This window comes from Molothrus aeneus, chromosome 7 (assembly GCF_037042795.1).
Source record: "Molothrus aeneus isolate 106 chromosome 7, BPBGC_Maene_1.0, whole genome shotgun sequence".
Taxonomy (NCBI): domain Eukaryota; kingdom Metazoa; phylum Chordata; class Aves; order Passeriformes; family Icteridae; genus Molothrus; species Molothrus aeneus.
In genome coordinates, this window is record NC_089652.1 from 34,201,739 (window position 1) to 34,222,603 (window position 20,865).

The 20,865-nt window shown below is 39.2% G+C and overlaps 1 protein-coding gene across 1 annotated transcript in view; it reads right to left on the reverse strand.

Annotated features, from left to right (window-relative positions):
• Window positions 1–20,865, reverse strand: part of LRP1B (LDL receptor related protein 1B) — a 631,162-nt gene that overhangs the window by 455,244 nt on the left and 155,053 nt on the right. Inside the window, exon 2 of the mRNA XM_066553313.1 lies at window positions 14,429–14,554. Within this exon, the coding sequence (XP_066409410.1) occupies window positions 14,429–14,554 (126 nt within the window). The remainder of the gene's footprint in view (window positions 1–14,428; window positions 14,555–20,865) is intronic.

Sequence of the window (20,865 nt, forward strand, 5' to 3'; positions counted from 1 at the left end):
TTACTGTCATACAAAAATCAAGCTGAAAAAAGTAAAATCTCCCTAAAGAATCTCACAGTAATTTTTATACACTCAAAATTATAAGCTTGCTGGCAGCTAAAATGTAGCCACAAATGCAGCTGAGTCACAGGAAAAAAAAAGAATAAACACACCGCGATTTATGGCTTTATGATTTACCCCAGAAAAGCCACTGGGCTGTCTGGATGACTGCAATTTTCTCTTCCTTTCTCGACTTGGATTGCTCCCAATTAGAGCAAACTATTTTAAGCCCTTTGAAAACTAATTCTTAAAAAAAAAAATAAATAAAACAACTGTAGGATGCAGACAGGAGAAGATAAAGCTGTTTGACTGTAAGAAAAGGAGCTGAAAAGTGCTCAGTGATGGGGCAGTGACTCAGGAGTGCCAGGCTCTGTGAGCTGTCCCTGCCTGGCAGCAGCACTGCATAATCCAGGCTCAGGAGCGAAGGCAGCTCCATCCTCACTGACCTGTGTAGGCTGTGAGAAGCCTTGAACACTGATCAGATCCTGTAGCTCCTCCATCTCCAGCTCTCCCCTGCTGAGCCATTTGTCCTGCACAGCCCCAGGAGGGTTTTCCAAGGGGCAGCAGCAGCAGCTGTGCTCCCCGCTCCTGTCTGTGGCTGCATTAGGGATGCTGGAGGTGTAACCACGGTGTGCTCTCATCCTTCTGGGTGCTGCTCCTGACAGCAGCGTGCCAAAAAACAGAGCCCAGGCCTAAAAGGTCAAGGAATATAATATGCATCATTTCAACCTATCATCAGCTCAAAGAAACCAAACCAAACAAACAAAAAACCACCAAGCCTCTTTTTCTTTAAGCTTGGATTAGTCAAAGTTGACCTTCTGGCTTATTAAGAAACATTTATCCTATTTCGTGGTTCCAGTTCTTGCAGGAAAATACAAAATGTTTAAAAAAAAAAAAAAGTTTAAATCCATATACATGCCTTAACCAATTAACACCACACTTCACAGAAACATTAGATTAGCCAAGTCCTTCTTCCAGCATCCCTTTCTGTGGCAGAGCTAAAGAACTAAAGCTGTGAAATGGCTTCCTTTAATATTCTTGTTCATCTGCACCACCACTGTGAGCTGTGCTGGTAAACAAGGAAAGGAACAGTTCAAAGGCAGCCCTGTGCCCAAGCCCAGCCCCAGGACTGTGCTCTCTCCTTTACAGCAGGATGGAAATCAAAAATTGCCCCATCTTGCCCACAGCTCTGCATCCTACCCTGCATATACATGAATTCACTCTCCCCCTAGCTAACTCCCATTTTTCCTGCTTTGGTGACTCAACCCCAAACACCCAATCTGAAAACTGGAGGAGAAATTCCCTTTTATCTAAAAAAACCCCAAAAGTGTGAGTAGGATTTTTCCAATTTGGGGATACTCAGCAGTGTGGAGAGGATACTACACAATAATTCCTGTCAACAACAGCAGATGTGTTTCTAGTAGAAAAAATGGCTGGATATTTATTTATTGACATTTTGGATGACTGAACATTGTTATCTTTTGTTCTTAATAATCATTTATACAATTTTTCTATCTGAGTGAAGATCAAGGACCTTCCCTGACCCTTTTTAGAGGTATCAGCAGTGTTTATTGATAGCTTGAATCCTGAATATGATTATGAATATGGATATGTGGAATATGAAACTTCAGCTGAATTAATATGGCCCAACAACAACTAAAAAGTAGCAAAAGCTTCTGGTTTGGGTCAGTATAAAACACTTGCAGAAAGGAAATAAGCACCTAGCTAAATCTATACCAAATTATCAATTTATAGCAACTTAAACCCTCAATGCATCAACGACTCCTGCAGAATATGTTCCTAAACTCCTGCTCCAGACTCTATAAAATGCTTCCAGTGAATGCAGGATTTTTCTCTGTCACACAGCCTTGGGCCAGTTCTGGACAGGTAATTCACAACAGCCTGTTCCTCTGGCCTGGGCACAGCAAGCATGGCTGAAAGGCCACAGAAAATAACTTCAAGGACCAGCATTTAATGCACATGGACAGAGAAGAAAGCATTCATCACTTAAATTGTTCCAAAGCCCTTCCTTAGGCTGGAGACAGTGGCTTGCTCATCTCGAGCAAATTCAAAGATCAGGGTTCTTGACATGGTAGATTAGGCTCTCCTTGCATGCATTTTGCTTGCTGTGTAATTTGATCATTAACAATCTCTGTGCCACTTCCAGATAAGAATGTCTTTAATGTCCTTAAAAGGCAGCATTTTTTTCTCCTGAAATAAAAACCTTTTCAGGTAATTTTTTTAAAGCACAAAAATTTTCTTGCTGCTAGTATTAGAAATATATTAATTATTTAAGTGAAATAAATGCATCTGTTAATGTGTTTAATTAAGCATACAAAGCTCTTTATTTGATGTTATTTGTATTTAAAATTTCCTGTTTTCCCTGAAGTATTTATTATCCGAGGCATGATTTTTCTAATCTTAGACATACTCTGGGACTGAAGTACTATTTTATATCAGCATTTCTCAGCTGCTTTTATCATGAATAAATATATTACAAACCATGTTAATGAGCTGTTTAGTATTCACATATTAGACTTTTCCTCATTTTATATGGAAATAGCACTATAAAAATTCTAAGAATACTAGTTTTATGTGCACGATAATGATGAGATTCAAAGCAAATAAGGAGGAGAAAATCTGTGGTGGCAGTGAATATGAAATGGATTAGTGCATCACCAATGTGCTTTACATTGGTATAAAATTATTAAGCATGTAATTAAGTAGGATCAATGGTACTGTTTGTTTTGGGGGTAATGTTTTAGCTATTTTAGATGTGTCATCTTTAAGAATTTAATTTCACCCCTTAATGATCTTTTTGTAATTTCCTCCTCCTGCCACGAAGTCACACAGTCAGGGCAGGCGGGACATCCACTGCAGATCAAGGAGTGACTGAGGTGGAAGGCCAGGCCAAAGCCACCATGAAGGAAGCTGAGAACAAGGCAAATTAATAATTTTGTAAATACAAAGGTAGTTCATTTCAGCTGACCTCATTCATCAGGCACATTCAAATCCTGGGACTGTTAGCAGGAAAGAGGTTTTATGGTTACCTGCAGAATCTGCAGCTTTGACCTGGCTGACCTCAGAGACATCTCTAGTGCAGCCAAAAAGAAATAAAGAAATGAGACTTGGTGTTAGAGAAGCCTAATGAGTCAAACAACAGCCTCCAGTACACTTACATCTGCAAGCAGAAATTTAAAATAAAAAAAAAAAAAATCCAAAAACCCAGCTTTGGGTAAAGAGCAAAGAGAGAGAGATTATTCTCTGTCTTGGACAGAGAACTTACTACTGATCACTGAATAAAAACCCAACTGTGAAAACCAGGCTGCTACTAAACTGAATTGTCTCACTTCAAACTTGGAATTACAAATCAATGGAACAGAGCCTTTGTTGTTATGGAAAACAGAGTGTCTGAACACGTTCCCTTATTAATTTCAGATGCTGGACAAAGCAGATGCTGACACTGTGGCCCCAGCTCATGTCCTCCTGCATGCGACTTCCCAGCAGAGCCAGGGATGGCAGCAGCAGTTGGGACTGAAGAGGGTTAGGAAGGTGAAGACAAATCCATTGAAAGGCAAAATGACAATAGCTGCTATTTTTTCTATGAAAATACAGTCAGATTTCAGTAGACAATAATGTGTTTTTTACTTTGTTATTGAACCAAACAGGTGCTATACCATATAACTGCTCTCTTCATAGTAGAGCAGGCATCCATTATTTATGCTATTCACTATTTGTACCTGGGTTTTGGTACCCGAGCTCATTGGCTTCAGGTTACACAGCACGCTTGTAAATGAAGCTTCATCTTGCAAAAAGAAGAGAACCACCTTAGACAAGTTTTGTCTAAATAGTTTTTAAAAATTGTCTCAAAGATCAATAGCCTGGTGTAGAAGCAGAGAAAAAAAAAAATAAGAATGAGTTAGAAAATGCCATCCCAATATCCTCCACAGCCTGAGCACAAGGGCAGCAAGAGACACTTCTTGCAGCCCTGGTCTATTTATGAATGCTTAACAAGTGAAGGAAGAAGGAGAAAAACTTCAGAAGTAATTGTATTATACTATGAAAAAATAGGTTTCTCCCCCCACTCCTAGATTTTGTTACAACAGTTAAATAATGAAAAATAAGTTTGCCACATCCTTACTCTGAAGTAACTCATGTTATTGAATATTAACAGCTATACCTGTGCCTTTAATGAGGTGATAAATGGCAGATGGTAAAAATTAATTTAGCATTCTCTGTGAGGAAGTATAAACACAAACTTTGGCCCGGTCCTATCAATGGCTGCTCTCGTGAGTAAAACTAACTTGAAATTACCTCATAGTGAGCATATTCCAAGTTTTACACACAGTTTAAGACCCATTTCTGAGGGCACAGCTCACAGTCCTCCAAAGTGGTTGCACATGCTTTGAATAATGTGACCTGAAGGTGTTTAGCAATACAGGCTTGAAAATGTTTCCTCTGGCACAGTTAAATTTCCCCCAGAACTACCTGGGCATGAGTAAGAGCTGTTAAAATATGGACTCTCTGGATTAGACTTATACATTTGTAAATTAATATAAGGAATTAAATACTTATTGAATCTCAATTTGTTTGAAATTATTTTTCATCTTTTCCTTTTCTGCTTTATTAAGTTCCACCCCTCTGTCATAGTTATGCACTACTCTTTGTGAGCAGAGGTTTTGGTGTTGCACTGTTTCTTCATCCATGGCAAAGTGCCCTCTTTGCTGACTAAAATTACTGTGCATGTCATCAATACAAACATATACAAACTCTTACTTTAAATCACAGCCCTGTTTTCAAAAAAAAAGCAATTTTACTTTTCTTCCAGAAATTCATCTGCTTGCTAATGAGAGTTGTGTTCATCGGTAATTTTGAAGGAGAAGAAAAATGATTATTACCCTGGCAATTTCAGGTGACAAATAAGAAATCCATCCAGCCCTCTATTTAAGTCCATGACATTTCTCCCAGTGTAGGATCTACAGGCCAGATGCATCATTATAATTATAAACATCTGTAATGAGCCTCAGTGCAATTGAGTGAAGTAGCATCACCTCAGATAAAAACCTTTCAACAAGCCATTTCATACCCAAGATTGCTGTAATTTCTAAATCCCTGTGTTATCAACAATTACCTTTTGATGTCAGCAGAGCCAAGAAGGGGTTTGATGAAGCTATATTCTTATGTTGTCTCCTAAATATGTTTCTACATTTTGTCAATGTCTGTTGATTAGACATTGCTGTGATACAGCAATTTCTCCACTCCCCTTATACCAGAGCTGTTCCTGGCAGCCTAAATGACAGCCTAAAAATCAACACTCTCACAATCAGCTCTGGGATTTGGCTGAATTATCCTGAAAAAGGCGCATTCCTCATTTCCTAACATATTCTCTCTTCCTGATGTTGACTTTAGAACAACAGCATCACAGGACAGCAAGGCATAAAGGACTGGTAATGGGATGAAAAACTGAGACAAAATGAATTAGTAGGTTTGGGTATCAGCAAAATTGATGAGACCTATGAGAGGGGAAAGGGAACCTCTGTTGATGATGATGAGAGAGGAAAAATAAAGGAATGTGGAAAATGAAAAATAGTTTTCATAGCAGTTTTAATAGTTTGTCAGCAGAACTAAGAAAAAAAGCAAGGAAAGTGTGAAAGTAATGAATAAAGCAACAGCAAGGATTAGGGAGAAACAAAATACTGTGTGAAAATGCAGTGCTACAGTGAAAGGGCTCAGCTGATGTACAGAAGGCCTTGAGTGATTTACAAGGACATAAATATGAAAGAGGAGAAAAGAAAATTAAAAAAAAAAAAAACTGCTGTTAAATAGAACACAAATGAAATGGATTGTAAATAAATGTGCATAGAAATGGGGACCAAAATATCATAAAGGGTTTGTGAAAAAAGCCCAAACACCCAGCTCACATCTCTGCTCCTTCACTTGCCTAGTGAACAGTTCCTGGCCCCTTTGGGGACATTTTCTGCACCAGTGTAACTCAGAGGTGCAGTTCCTTGATCCACGGGGCTCCTGTTTAGCTCAGGGACACATCTCTGCTGCGAAAGCAGAGAGCACAGCCTCTGCACCTGACAGACAGCCCACACTCCAGCCATGCCTCACATGAAACAAGTGCCTCACCTGTGGCCAACTGCTGTCAGGAAGGTCAATTCTTAGGAAGAAAAACTAAAGCCATTAGGCTCAGTTTAACAGCCAGCACAACCTCAGGAAAGACAAACTGTGCCATGTCTTTCCATCTCTTCTCTCCCCATGGGCAATTCTTTTTTTAGGGGGTATAATTTATAGCTTAGGTATGAAAATAAAATTGTTTTGGGTTAAAAAACTTAAAAACAAAGTTTTCCTCAACGTGTAACTTACTTTTATAGGTTTTTCAAAAGATTGATATTTTAATTTCTCATCTTATGAGTTTATATCACATTAGGTCTTCCTCTGTGTAGGGATTGCAATTTTAGCAAGCAATTAATCCATAAATGAGCTGTTTCAGAGTTTTAGGTATTGGGTATCACTCTTCAAAGGCTCTCTGTGCTGGCCTTGGATTACATCTCCATGTTTCCACAGACCTCAAAAGAAGCTCATTTTGCTGGCAGTCATTTAATTGAATTCCCCATAAATCACTTTGGAAAATCATGCTCAGGATAATCAGGCACAGGCAAAAAAAAAGGAGGTAGTATTTCTAATAACTTTGTCACTGAGAGATACAATGACCTTTACATCCTTCCACACTGAACTTCTTGTTGCTTACTTTATTCCAAAGGAAAATACACAGTCATGGAAATTACACTTATTTGATCCTGGACCTCTTGCCAGGGCTGCTGAGTTTCTCTGCAATAACAGGCCCATGATTCCTCCACATGTGGTTCTCATCTTTGACACAGAGTAGAAAAGTTGTTGACATCATCAATTCAATTAATTATGAATTTGGGAATTTATAATTAAAGATCTTTAATATTTTGCACCATGTGCAAAGGCAAAATAAAATTTTATTTTATGCACTACGCTGCATTTTGTGTACTCAGATGGTGACAAACTTGAGCACTTTGTTGAATAGAAGTGGAAATCTTGTATAAGGTTATTCTCTTACTATGCACTGAAGCATTTAAAAAACAAAGGAACTCTTCTTAAACTTCTGGTGCACCACACAAATCTTCTGTATTTATATGCAAGGCAAGAATCATTCCTGACACACCAGAAATGAGCTCACCTCACCAAAACTATTTCACTACAGTAAGAGTTAATGTAACAGCTTATATTTGAAGGTATAAATAACTGCCTAAATATCTGCATATGTAACACACCAACTTCAGGATGATAATAAAATTTAAAGCCTTCAACTATTTTTTTAAGGTAATTATATTTGGCTGAAGAGGTTTGGGTGTTTGGACTATGTAAAGGGCAATGATAAAGAACTTTCAGACTGAAAACCAAAGTGAAATGAATACACAGAACAGAAAATAAAGTAGGAAGAAAAAAAAACAAACAACAAAGCACAAAATGGAACTGAGCATTTTTAGTCTTTAAAATGCTTTAAAGAAAATTAGCAGAAGCAAGTAATTCTATTCCCTGCCAAATTCCAATGTATACCCGAGTGTAGCAGGCACTTGCAAAATAATTACTTAAGAAAAATTGCTTTTTATTCAGAAAGCTGAAATTGCAGCCCCTTGCTTAATGAAGCTGCTGGGGGCTAAGCTGCCCTTGTCAGCCCTTTAGAGCTCAGGCAGCAGAGCCTGACTCACCAGGAATGAGAATCTCTACATTTCTGACTCAAGTTGCACAGACTCACACCTTGCTCTTCCAAGATCCTTATGTTCAGTCTGGTATAAATTTTAGTTCTCATCGTGTTACCTGACACTGTCTAATCCCACCAAGTATTTAAAGTTGCTTCTCCTAAAAAAAAAAGTGAATAAACTAATTTATGTAGAGAAGGCAAATGCTTGTATCCCAGTGATGGGACAATGTGCTCATGCCTCAGAAGTAGCATTAGAGCCCATTGGGAAATTATAAAAAGGAATTGCTTCTAAATGTTCTCTGGAGCCTCAACAGCTCTGCCTAAATGCTGGCTGTGGCAGGAAGTAAATACATCAGAAGCATCAAAGTTTTATCCCCTGGCCCCAGGCAAGTGCTCCCCAGCAGCCAAAGATGGGGAGCCCAGGGGGAAAAGGAGCAGAATCAGTGGAGAGAAAGGCAGGAACATCCTCCAAGAATGATCCCCCTTAGGATGACAACTGGGCATCATCAAGAGCAGCCCCAAACACCCCAGTGGAACAGGCTGAGCTCCTCCACACTGATGGCACAGCAGGATTTGCCTCACTGGGGTGCTTTGGGTAACCTTCCCAAAGGTCTTAGCACCATGGACACCCATCCTTTCCAGACTGTTTGCTCTAATACCCCATTAACTATCAGAGCATCAGCAATCCCATCTCACCAGCAAAACCACATTTCCTGGAAGGGCTGAGCTCTCTGGTTTTCCAAATGATGGAGTAAGGAGAAAATGAGGTCAAAAGCTGAAGCCCGGGTCACAGTCACTGAGATGTTTTCCAGCAGCCAAAAGCAACCTCCCTGGATGGGATGAAGCCAGCAGCCCTGACAGGCTATGTGCCAGTAAATAGGATGGCAAAGGCTCCAGCCAGAATAAAAATGCCTTTATAAGTCTTTTCTTTACCAGTGATCACCAACCACAGAAGCTTTGCCAGGGTAAACTGCAAGAAGAGCCTCAGTGGGAAGTGTGTTTTGTTTCAGGTCTGTAAAAGTAGTATCAGGAAAGTTAATATTCCTTCAAAACATTCATCCTGTTCTGTCAGAAACACTTCTCACCAGCTAACATAAAAGCTGGCAATATTTTATTGCTGTATTAAGCATTTACTTAATTTTATGTAAACGAGCAGCAGTTGGATAAAATTTGTTGACATTTGTCATTTTGCTGTGGTTCATTTCCTACAACAGCTTCAGAAGTTCTGCACTACTGATAGGAACAATCCTGATGCAGAGAAAAAAAGGGAGTACCCATTCATCATCTCAAATCAGGTTGAATTAATATCTGGCCAGTAACATGTTCAAATATCTTGCTGAAAAATAGGTGTAAAGAGGTATTTTATATAGCAGATTCTTTGTTCAACAGTAACTACACACACCAAAATTACAAAGAGTGAAAACACAAGACCACATTTTCCCTTTATGTCCAGCATTTTCTTCATTTACCTTTAGCAACTTTATGGCAGTGCACCTTCAATGTATGCACATTATTTATTGAGCTGGGATTTTCCAAAGCTACTAAAGAGTGGTTTGGGATCCCAGCTTCTATTGAATTTCAATGAATCTACTCATAAAAGAATTAGGAGCTTTAGGAAATTTTATCTTTATTGTTTCATACCACAAGAGCAACATTGCATCCAATTATCTTATCCTTTGCTGGTAAAAGAACTACAACAGAGGTACCCAATTAACAATTTTTAAGCTTCTGAAACTAGTCTCCCATAATTAGCATCCAGAGAATGAAAGGCACACTTTTAGCAACCAAAGTGAGACTCAAGCTTTTAAACAAGGCACTTCTGGGTTGCTACATTTCTTTTGCTCCTCCAACTTCAGTTTAATAATGATTATAGACACTGACATTCCCTAAAATCCCAGAGGAAGATAATGATCAGAAATACTTTCAACATTCAACAATAAGGGGACATCTACTCAAACTACCAGAGACAGGGACCATTCAAATTTGATGATTTATTAATGGCAACCGGAGTTGTTTCAATGCAGGGCCAGTCAGCCACAAATAAATTGTGTGGGTGGAAGGTATTGCAAACAGTATTTGGATAACATTAAGGAAAGCTCAAATACCAGAGCAGCAGAGTAAGGATCACAAACAAAGGGCAGTTGAGGACAATAGGAGAGACAAGAGTTGTGGTCTGTCTGTGAGGAGTGAAATGTTTTCAGGATTTTGTTGCTGCTAAAATAAATGAGCATCGAGCACTTTTGGACTTGGCAGTTCCTTTTAGAGTGCTGCTCTGTTAATGGGAGATCTGATATTGTAGGGGTTCATTCCCCCTGGGTTATTCATGGCATTCAAGCAGTATTTGGGGTCATAGATGGGGGAAGCTGTGCTGCTGCAGAGCTCTGCTGCCTCTTCTGCCACAGATGGATACAAAAGGAGCTCAGGGGAACGTCGCTCCAGACCTCAAGTGTCTCCTCACAGGGCAGCTGTCAGGTACTGTTATAGCATCTTTCTCTTCTCCGTGGCTGAGAGACAGCAAACAGCCTTTGCTGGAGCTGCTGCACCCAGCATTACAACACCCAAACACAATCAGTGTGCACAGTTTCAAAAAGAAGCTGTAGGAAATGAGCAACTTCCCTCTCTGCTCCTTTGTTTCACCTCGCCCTGGCGGAATGCATTCTGACAGAGATGTTTGGTGAGCTCAGGTTTGAAAACAACATGCAAGCCAGATGAGTTCTGAAGCTGCAAACACACAGAAAAAGCCTTAAGTACTAAATGGAAGGAGTAATTTTCCAATGCACTTTTTAGATCTCAGCTCTGTTAGTAGGAGGCTGAGGATAAAAGCAGGTAATAGCACATCACATCAAATATTTGTCTGGTTTCAGAAACCACAGTATTCCTTGGACATGGCTTACTTAGGATGAATATGTTATTGAGAGGTACAATTGTGGAATACAAAACACACATGTTAAAAAAAACCCAAAAAAACATGTTTTAAACTGGATCTTTAAGATACAAAAAATTAGTGAAGTTTTCTATTTACAGTTGCTGAGATGGGCAAATACAGCTTAAGACCAACACTAGTGGCAAGAATGGTAAAATAAGGCAAAAAATCCAATCAAAACACCAAAAATAAAACAAACAACCAAGAAAGCCTCAAAAACACCACTAAAACTATTCCCAAAAAAAATGAGTATTGCATTGATGTTTATAAGTGGTAACTGCCTACAGCACACAGTAGTGCAGTCAGTTAATGATAAAATACACAAATTGTCGTCAATGTTATGTTTTTAAACTCCATGCTTTTCAGCAATGGATTTGAGTTTTGTAATTGTCCCACCAGAATCACATGTCAGGTGAGTCTGCAGGCAACCATTTTATTTTTCCTTTTAACAGAGCCCTGCTTCTGAACATTTTCATCAACCTCCAGATTCACTATCTGTAAAGCCAAACTGTCTGGCCAGATTCTGGGCTGTCTGATAAAGTTCTATTGATTTTCAGTGAGCTTGCTGATTTAGCCTACTGAAGAACCCAGCATCATCTGATTAGGTTGAGTAAATTGATTTTTGAATCCTGACTATTTGCAAAAACCCATGAACAACCGAGAGACCACCCAAGAAGGCATAGAAATGACTTGGTCAAGAGTTTTTTTAATACATTTTGTATTTTTCAAAAATCAATTTTCTCATGAACAACTCTGGAACAGAAAAGCAACAGAATTTGTTCACTAAATTATTCATTATAAGTTACTGAGGTACCTTGGTACTGTAAAAACCAGCATCTCTTCAGAGAGCAGAAAGAACTACAGCTGCTAAGAAATGGACTAGAACACAAGTGTAGGTGCTGTAGCAGTTCACTTGTGATTTTACCAAGCTGTTTGTGAGACCATTTAGAGGAAGGTGGGAAGTAGAAGGGGAACAGACTGGTGCTGGAAGCTTTCTGCTGCCTGAAGAGAACACACAGGCAGAGCCAGGACTCCCCCAGCACACCCCTGACAGCTCAAGGAGGTTGTGCCTGCACAGAGCCCTGCCCAAGCCTTTGCCAACAGACACTGAAATCCAACACTAAATAAGGATGCCACCATTTTCCCCTTCTCTGTCCCATCCCAGATCTCCTTACAAGCACAGGTTTGTGTTTGTAAAATCACTGTTTGTGTTTATAAACACTAATAACCTACCAGATTGTAGGATTTCAGGTGGGTTCCTGAGGCAATTAGTTTACACAGGCATATCATGTGTGTTTGTACAGCCAAATAACTTTCAGGTTCCATTGCAAAACTTGGTTAAAACATCACCAGGAGATTGCTCACAAAGATATTTAGTTCCTGGATGTTTTCTGTAAATAGATGCTTGAGTGATGAGACTAATAAGACTTCTCATATTCTCACCATGGGAAAAGCTGCAGCTTGAGAATTTCTCTCCTTTTCTATACTTTGAAATCCCCACAGGAGAGAAGTTAAGAACTTCCACTTGCAAAAAAGCTTTGATCAATGCTTGCACATTATTAGAACCCAGAAAACCCTATTACTAGGCACAAATCCACAGAAAATCAATCAAAATCCATTTGTTTACGGCTATGGGAACAACTAGCAATATCTGTCAGGCTACACCAAATAATTCATCATATGCAAGTCAAAAAAGAGCTGACAAATTCATCTAAAACAAACAGACACATGGCATTGTGCACAAAAACTGAATGTGCTGTGTCCCTGGAATTAGCACCAGGGATCAAACGTACCATAAGAATGTTTTTAATGTAATTTGTAAGTTTCTACAGACACTGTGGTGCAAAGTATCAGCAGGAAAAATCAGGAGCATGATATTATTTTTAATTAAAAACAATTTACCTGATGAAGCCAAAATAGGCACATGTTTCAACAATTTGACAGAAGATTGTGCTGACTAAAAAAATACAGAACCATCAAACGCAATACAAAATTGTGAGCAATTATGTAACAGAGTTTCACCCAATGCCCCAGCGCTGTCGCTTGGTTCTCACTCAGTCCTGGGCTGAGTTACACTGAGAGGGTGAGGGAGGGCAGCACACCTAAGGCAATTATTGTCTCACACACTCAGCTGTGGCCCAGGCACCTCATTACCCAGCAGCTCCTCAGCAAAGGGCCATGGAAGGTGCAAAAGAATAAAGATTCAAACAGCTTCCTTCTCTGTAACCAGAAAGGCCACGGTGCTGACTCCTGCCTTTGGCTTAGGACAGCCCAAGGAAAGCATCTGACATAAACTGCTCACATTTGCAAAGGGAAAGGAGCTTCCAAGAGGACCGTGCTGGTTGATGTTGGGAAAAATGCAGACTCTCTTTCCCATTCCCTTCCCTTTTCTTCCAGCCACCAATAAACTCCAAATGCCAGGTTTTTAATATGCCACAATTTTAAATAGAATTGCTGAACACGGGTCTTACAAAACATGTGAAGTTCTCAAGAGGAAAATACCTGGGCATGCAGCAAACTGTTGGATTTGGAACTACATGGTGAATATCAGGAGGAAAGTTAAAAACTCTGTGTGTGACCCTTTGTGTGCTCCTACCTCAATAATCATTACTAGAAAAACTTCTATGTGCACATATCAACACTGAGCTTGAAAACACATCAGAGAAGGGGGCAATCAGCAGTGCAGTAACAAAACCCCAGCTGTACCCAGCACTTCCCACTGCAGGATGTGGTGGCTGAGAATCCCACAGTGTGGGGAGGGTGGTTAATCAGAGCACCCTTGCCACAGCCCCCGAGGCAATTTTGTGATCAGTAGCAGAGAACAAGCTCTGGAGCAGGAAGGCTGCAATCAGCACTGCAGTGTTTGCCCAGACAGAAATGGCTCCCAGACATCTTGAGCTCTTCTGTCCCTCATTTTGAAGATTAGACTCCCAAATACTATCTGATGTTTGATATTTTCTTTTCTTTGAGCAGCAAACCCCATTTCCAGCCTTCCTGATTGTCAGTATTGCTTTGATACAAAATACATGGTTCTTCTCTTACATTAAGTGATTATCCTGGGGATAAAATCAGGAAATTCCCTCATTTTCCTCAGAACACAGGAAACAAGGGAACATTAAGATTTAATAACACCTCATCAGTAGTCTACAAGGCTGATAAGAAAAAAGTCTGTAAGGTTGTTACTCTGGTGTTCAAAAGCTCTTAGCCACATTAAAAACCAAAAAAACCCAAATAGGTCTTCACTATAATTAAATATGTTTTATTAAAGCTTTCCATCATCTTCCTTTCTTTGTTTATTTCCCCCCTCACAGCTCTCACATCGTCTTTCATTTTTCCCTTTGATGTTTGTACGCTTTTCATATTTGTATTGAAAATACTTTGCACTCTTCTCTTCCACCCCAGCTCCTCCTAAATGCACCTAATTAGAGGAGCACATTTTCCTGTGCCTGACTCTGCCTGTCCCCTCTGAGCCCATGGACAGCTTGGGGAGAGCAGAGGAGTGGCACAAGAGCAAAACACCTTCCATCCCATCCATTGCTTCTGTCTCTCACCCACACTAAGAATGGAACCTGCTCCCCTCAACCTGCTGCTCCTCAACAAGAACATTCGTACAGGATTGATAAAACAAAATGGGATCTGCCCTTCCAGTTGTATAGTCAGTGTGACTGAAAAGGTTTCAGTTTAAAGGGAGATGAAAGCAAAGAGCAGCTCCTCTCAGCTTTACTTACAGGTGTCTGAGGACTCATCAGAATCATCAGGACAGTCGGGCTCCCCGTCGCACAGCCAGTGCCAGGACACACAAGTGACACCATCGTGGCACAGGAACTCCCCTACATCACACAAGGGGTGCTCTTCTGGAAATGAGAATGGGTTAGAGTGAAATGGTTAAAGGTGCACAATGAAAAAACAAACAAAAAAAAGACACAATGAAAATCAAAAGTGAACACGAAATGATTCAAAAAGCAAAAATCAAAAGCAAATGATAGGAATGATATGAAGTAATAATTTAGTGGTATCTGATACCCTCACTTAGGGAGCTGTAAGATCTCTGAGGGTTCAGTGGGAGCTGCCCATCACCCTTCCAGCCTGACAGGAACAACATCACCATGAACTATATATTTCTCTATAGATTTCAGCATGAAGTAAATTTGCTCACTAGATAGAAACCAACAAGCTTTAATGGCACGTTACCAGCAGGGTGGTTCCCAACTCACTTCTCCTGCCACAGAAAATATTTTTTAATTGTTTCAAGTAATCAAATTTTCAAAGATGTATTTTTGCCAGCAAAGTTCTACTTAAATAAACATATCTATTTTCAACTATTTCCTCAGACACCTTTTAATGACCAAATCCTTCCTCCATTTTATATAAAAAAATATTTTATAGTTCACATGACAAATTAGCAAACAAAGAATTTAAAGTCAACACTGGGGCACCTTGAAAACAATGGCTTTTAAAAGAGGGCAATTCTGGAAGTTTGGCACACCCACACTATCTGCTGCATTCAACCACCACAGGCTGATGTCCTTGAGATCTAGAGTTAATTAACTCAAGACTATTCCATCATTATTCAATGTAAAACTATTCTAACATTAATTAAAGCTCACAAAACCTCTGTGCAATACATTATATTCATTTTATCAATATATAAATTACAGTAGTGTCTTCCACAAGGTTACATTGCAGATTGCTGGGAAAAGGTTTTCTCATTATTCTTACACTGGCACAAGAGAGAAATAACTTCACTGGAGTCAATACTGCCACAAAGACATAAAACCAAGAATAAAGGAGGAGACAAAACCCAATCCACTCATAGATCTCTCCATTGGCTTAGCTCCTCCAAAAGCCATGGGATGTATTATCTCTAAAGGAAAAAAACCAACAAGAATCCTTTATTAGAGTTATAATTTAATTATTTCCTGTGTGCAGGTCTCATTTCCGAGGTCAGGTTCTCAACTACTGATGCCATTCAATTTTACAACAAACCAAATTTGCAACTACTATGTAGATATATTTCATATTTCTTAAAATAACTATAGCACAACTACTTTTAAGCCTGCAAGAACTAAAGTATTTTTGTTATTTCTTAATTCCTTCCCCTCAACAGCAAAAATGAGCAACTGGATAATTAAGAGTGGAAGTTTACATGGAGTGGTTTTGCTTAAAGCTTTCAGGGAGATGATTAAAGGCCCTGCTTTGATAACACATCTTGAAAAACCATCCTGGAAGTCAGAAAGATGGAGAGAGTTTGGCAAGTTTTAGCATTTCAAAGATGTAGAGTAGTGTGAGAAACACACGGAAGAACTCTATAATATTTGGTTTTAGAGTATTCTTGAAACCCATGATACATTTCTGCTTTTACTACAGGATAAACTGTAATTTTCTGTGTATTGCACATCTGCTTCTAACAGACCTGGAAATATTAAAACTAGCATTGCCAAACATGTCCACTTACTTATTCAGCTCTGGAATGATTATTCCTCAGAGCAAAAAATAGTTGAAAATTCTTTCATTATTAAGAGTAACAAATGTGTTTATTTATTTAGAGAGGTTTCGGAACTGACAGGTAAGTGAAAAATATTACTGAATAAATATAGAAATGTAAAGTTGTGAAAACACTTCTACAGTCAAGGTCACACAAGTGAACCTCCCCAAATAACTCCGTGTACAGCACCTATAGAATAGAAATCTTGTCTGAAACAAAACCTGGCAGAGTGATTATCCCTTCCTCAGTGCAACGGCTTCTTTCAAATCTGCAGATGGTCATACATGTCTACACAAAAAAATCTTGCATTTGCTCCTCTTTTGGGCAAAGTTTATGAAAATATCCTAAGTAACTGGAGATAAAGAAGTTCCAAAAAGCAATCTCACATTGAGCTCAGAGCTGAATGTTTGTACTTGAAAAAAGGCTTCTTTGCTACCTTTTTTTAAAAAATGGAAAAAATTAAGATATTTCCATACTATTAAATTCTTGCTTTCCATTTTATGCAACAGTACAGAAATTATGGAGATCTGAGCTTTTTATATTCTCTACCTTGAGAAAAACTTAGCAGAGTGAAAAAACCACTAACTTATAAAACACATTGAAAAAGAGATTTTGTTTAGAATAACGCAGTTTAATTTTACCTCAGGGTTTTATTGGCTCTGAAAGTGCTTTCTCAAATGTTTTTGTTTTGCATAACCACAGAATTATTTTTATTTTCAGCTGTTTTCTTTACAGAATGAATTTGACCAGTTAATTGCGAACATGCACTAATTAGTGGGCCTTAAAAAAAATAAAACAAAAAAATCACAACAACCCTTTTGCTGAAAAATAGTCATCTATGATGGCCCAGAAGTAAAACAGTTCTTTTCAGTGACATCTTTTTCTTTCTGTAATACGTGAGCTGTGCAGGAAAGCTCCCAGCGGATGGGGAAATTCACATTTTTAACATCCCAGTTGTCTGAGATGCAGAGCAGATGGTGAGAAATCATCCCTCTATGGGTAAATGAAAGCCTTGCCTCCCTAAGGATACTACTCCTATGCTCCCATCCTATGCTGCAAACACCTGGCAGTGCCTCTTAGAAGGAAAGTTTAAAAAAAAGAAATAGAAAACCTGGTGCCTTTGTTTAAAGTCAAAGTTCCCACAGCCAAAAATGTGTTGATTTTTTATTTTTTTAAAGAAGACGAAGCTCAAAATCTTCATTAGGAAAGCAACTAGAATTACATTGTATGAAATTACACCGAACTTGGAAAACCAAAATTCCATTATGATGATAAAAGCAAAGAGGAAAAAAAAGGAAACAAACCAATCAACCAACCAACAAACCAGCACACAAGGCAGTGGGCGATGTCTGCCTGGATGAAAAAGGCATTTGCTTCTGTAAACTTGCATTCAGCTCCTAAATAAGTAGGGATGAAGATCACTGCCTGTGGTCACTGTTTAGGGTCAAAGGGATCTGGATCCCTCCTATTTGAGGGAATGCAATGAAGAAAAGCAGGTCAACAGGGCTCTTGAACAGAACTAAATGGGAGATAACATTTATATAACTGAGGGCTCTCCAGCTCTGTCGCGAGACTGGAAACAATTCGCCGTGAATGTGATTAAGAACTGCCTTGGTCAAGGAACCAGGTGCCCAGAGAGGCTGCAGAATTCCAGAATTGCTCTTCCCATTTCCAGCAGTCCTTGCTTGAGCACTCTGTGGCTCTGCCAGGCTCCTGCTGTGGCCCTGGTGACCCCCAGCCGCTTCCATGGGAGCTGCTTGGTGCTCTGTCTTCCGAGCGCTTCCAGCTCCATCTGCCACCAGCACCTGAGAGAGCCCAAAAAAACAAACCTCCCATATGGCAACGCTCTTCAAAGAGCAAAACTCAGCCTAATAAAGTCTTGATCTGCTAGAGCAGGGAGCCTGCTCATTAGGCTTTCACTAAATATTCAGAAAAACCACATGTGCACGCTAACCCAAAAAGCACCTTCCTGGAGAAGCTTTTGAAGGATATGATACAAGCACGATGGGAATGAATGCTGAAGGATTAGAGATCATCAGAACATCTTACTTAAAAGCTTTTATAGCAATACCTGAAGATCAGTGTGAAGTAAGAATACCTCACTAATAGATTTCATTTAACTTTGAACTTAAAAAAATATTTTCAATCTGTTTCAAGTGAAACAAGAAAACAAACAAAGCTGAAATTTTCAATTCCCTCTCCATTTTCAAGGAAGAGGGCAAGAAAAGATGCACACAGACTAGGGGGATGTGTGTGAACATGCTTTCTTTTTCCACTTGAGAATGGTTAGATCAAGGAATGAACCATGAAATCCATGAATAAAAATGACAAACTGATAGACCTCAGCTGGTTTGTCCCTTAGCTGCACACCCATAAAAAACTTATAGGAGAGAAAAGGAATTTTCAGCCAAAATAGCTTTTTTTTTTTTTCCCTAGAAGCAAAAGAGCAGGAATAGAGCAGAAAGGCCAAAAGGAGTGGTCAGAAAACTGCAATCCAACTGTACATTTCCATTGGGATCCACTGGCATCACCTGTCTGTATGACCAGGAATTCTGGCAATGATAACAAACCCATCCTGCCATGTTTCAGGGATGTTATGCAACCAAAAACTTCCACTTTAAGTTCTTAATTAGTTTTGCTTTGATTTTAATTAAGTTATCTTCATTGCAACAGTTGAAGAACTCAGAACTATTTTTTTCCCCCCTCTCAAAAGCATGTTTTCCATTTGGGATTTTCTTTGATCTCTCACTGAAACATGGGAGGGTTTCCATATTAATTTCAGCAAAATTTACTCCAAAGCTGAAAAATGTATTCTGGTAGTAATTTATGACAGAATTCATCATACACTAAAACCTAAATTGCTGTAACTGAAAGGGAGATGTGAGGAAAAAGCATGCACAGCATTTCCTACTTATGAATTTCAGACTTTATATAATACTTATGAAATCTTTCATACCTTTGGAGTTAAAGCTACATTTTTAGAGCCCAGCACAGAGTAAAACATTTATGTTTTGGCCACACTAAACTACAGACAAAATCCTTGAGATTTGTCTTGCAAAACAGTAAACAGAGTTTTACATTCAGGGTATAGAAATGTTATTATGATACCATTTATTTCTGTCCTACTTGGTTCAGTGTAATGCTGTGTTCAAAGTCATGGCATTTTATTTAAAGAACCCAAAAATCTCACACAAGATCTACCAAGCCCTGATTTGTGCTTCTACATTGCAAAGGGGCTTAGAGAGCTGCTGCTATGTTCACAAGTAGCATCCTAAACAGGAATACAGATGTTTTATGTGTATTTATTCAGCTCTAGGCATTATAGTTATCACTTATTCAGCATTTACTAATCAGCTAATTGCTTTATCCATAAGCAAGGCACATGCACAGGTACCTGTCAGTAAAAGCACCATATGCTCAGATTAAGCCACATATGTTTAAATTCCATGAGTAAAAACTTTCCTCAGTCTCACATCTCCCACCCAACAAGGTCAGAGGCATCTTGTTTGGAGTCCTAGTTCTCAGTCCATGGTATTGATGCTCAAATTCCTTATTTAGTCACACAGCTGCAAGAGTTCCTCATATTTTTTAGACTTGCTGTGTGCTAATATAATGTATGGATCAGATTAAGCAAATATTGAGAGATCAGTACTAAGATCTCATCAGGAAGATGAGAAACATCCACTGATTGATGAAAATCCTGGAGCATTTTTGGAAGTGGGCAGGTGATAAGTTTAGGGACTGTCTTGTTTCTTGTTCTTTTTGGCAAAAACATATTTCCATTATGAGGGAGGACACCAAGTTCCCTCCTGGATTTAACCAAGAGAAGGTTATTCAAACTCAGCTTGGCACAATCTACGGACAGAGAAATTTAAGAAATACTCAGATAATGAGAAACACCCAAATATTCCTGAGCCAATTTTTATCTAATCAACAAAGGGTCACAGAATAATACCTATCTCAGCAAACTACAAAATGGCACAATAGTTGTGTTCCTTAATGGCTCAAAAATACCATGGAATAGCCAGGTGCCTTCTCTAACACAATAGAGAGGCCCTAATAGAAACACATTACCTGCAATCCTGCCGTTTGCCAATCCCTGCTCCCAGTAGCCCTACAAAGAAAGGAGGCTGAAGGCCAAACAAGCTCCCTCTGAACCTTTTCTTCACAATTATCCTTCACCTCCTTGAAAGCTGGAGGAAACATGCAAAGACATTCCCCAGGGTGAAGTGGTCCTTCTTTCCAAACAGCCTGACGTGGATTCAATGTAAATGTCAGGGTGGAGGGTCAAAGTGACCATCACTTTTCCCTCTGTGTGTGAAGAGTGACAAGCCCTGTACCAGAGTCAACAAGGTGCCCTTTCAGCTGCTGACAGCCAGTGCCAGGGTGAACATGAGCAAAAATGTTCTCACTTGTGGAAAGCCTTCAAAGGCTCCCACTGAAACAACCCATCCTTATTTCCCATGTCAGAGAAAAAAATTACTTTGAAAAAGGCATTTATATGGAATGTGAAAACCTCTGAGCCTCTCCACTACCTTAGCCTGTATTATCATAGTGTGCTCATAAAATTGTAATTTCATTTCCTATTTGACAGGAGGAAATAGTTGCAACAGAACTTGAAAAAGTTAATAAATATACAGGAATAAAAAAATGGGGTTTTATAAGGAATGGCAAGCATCT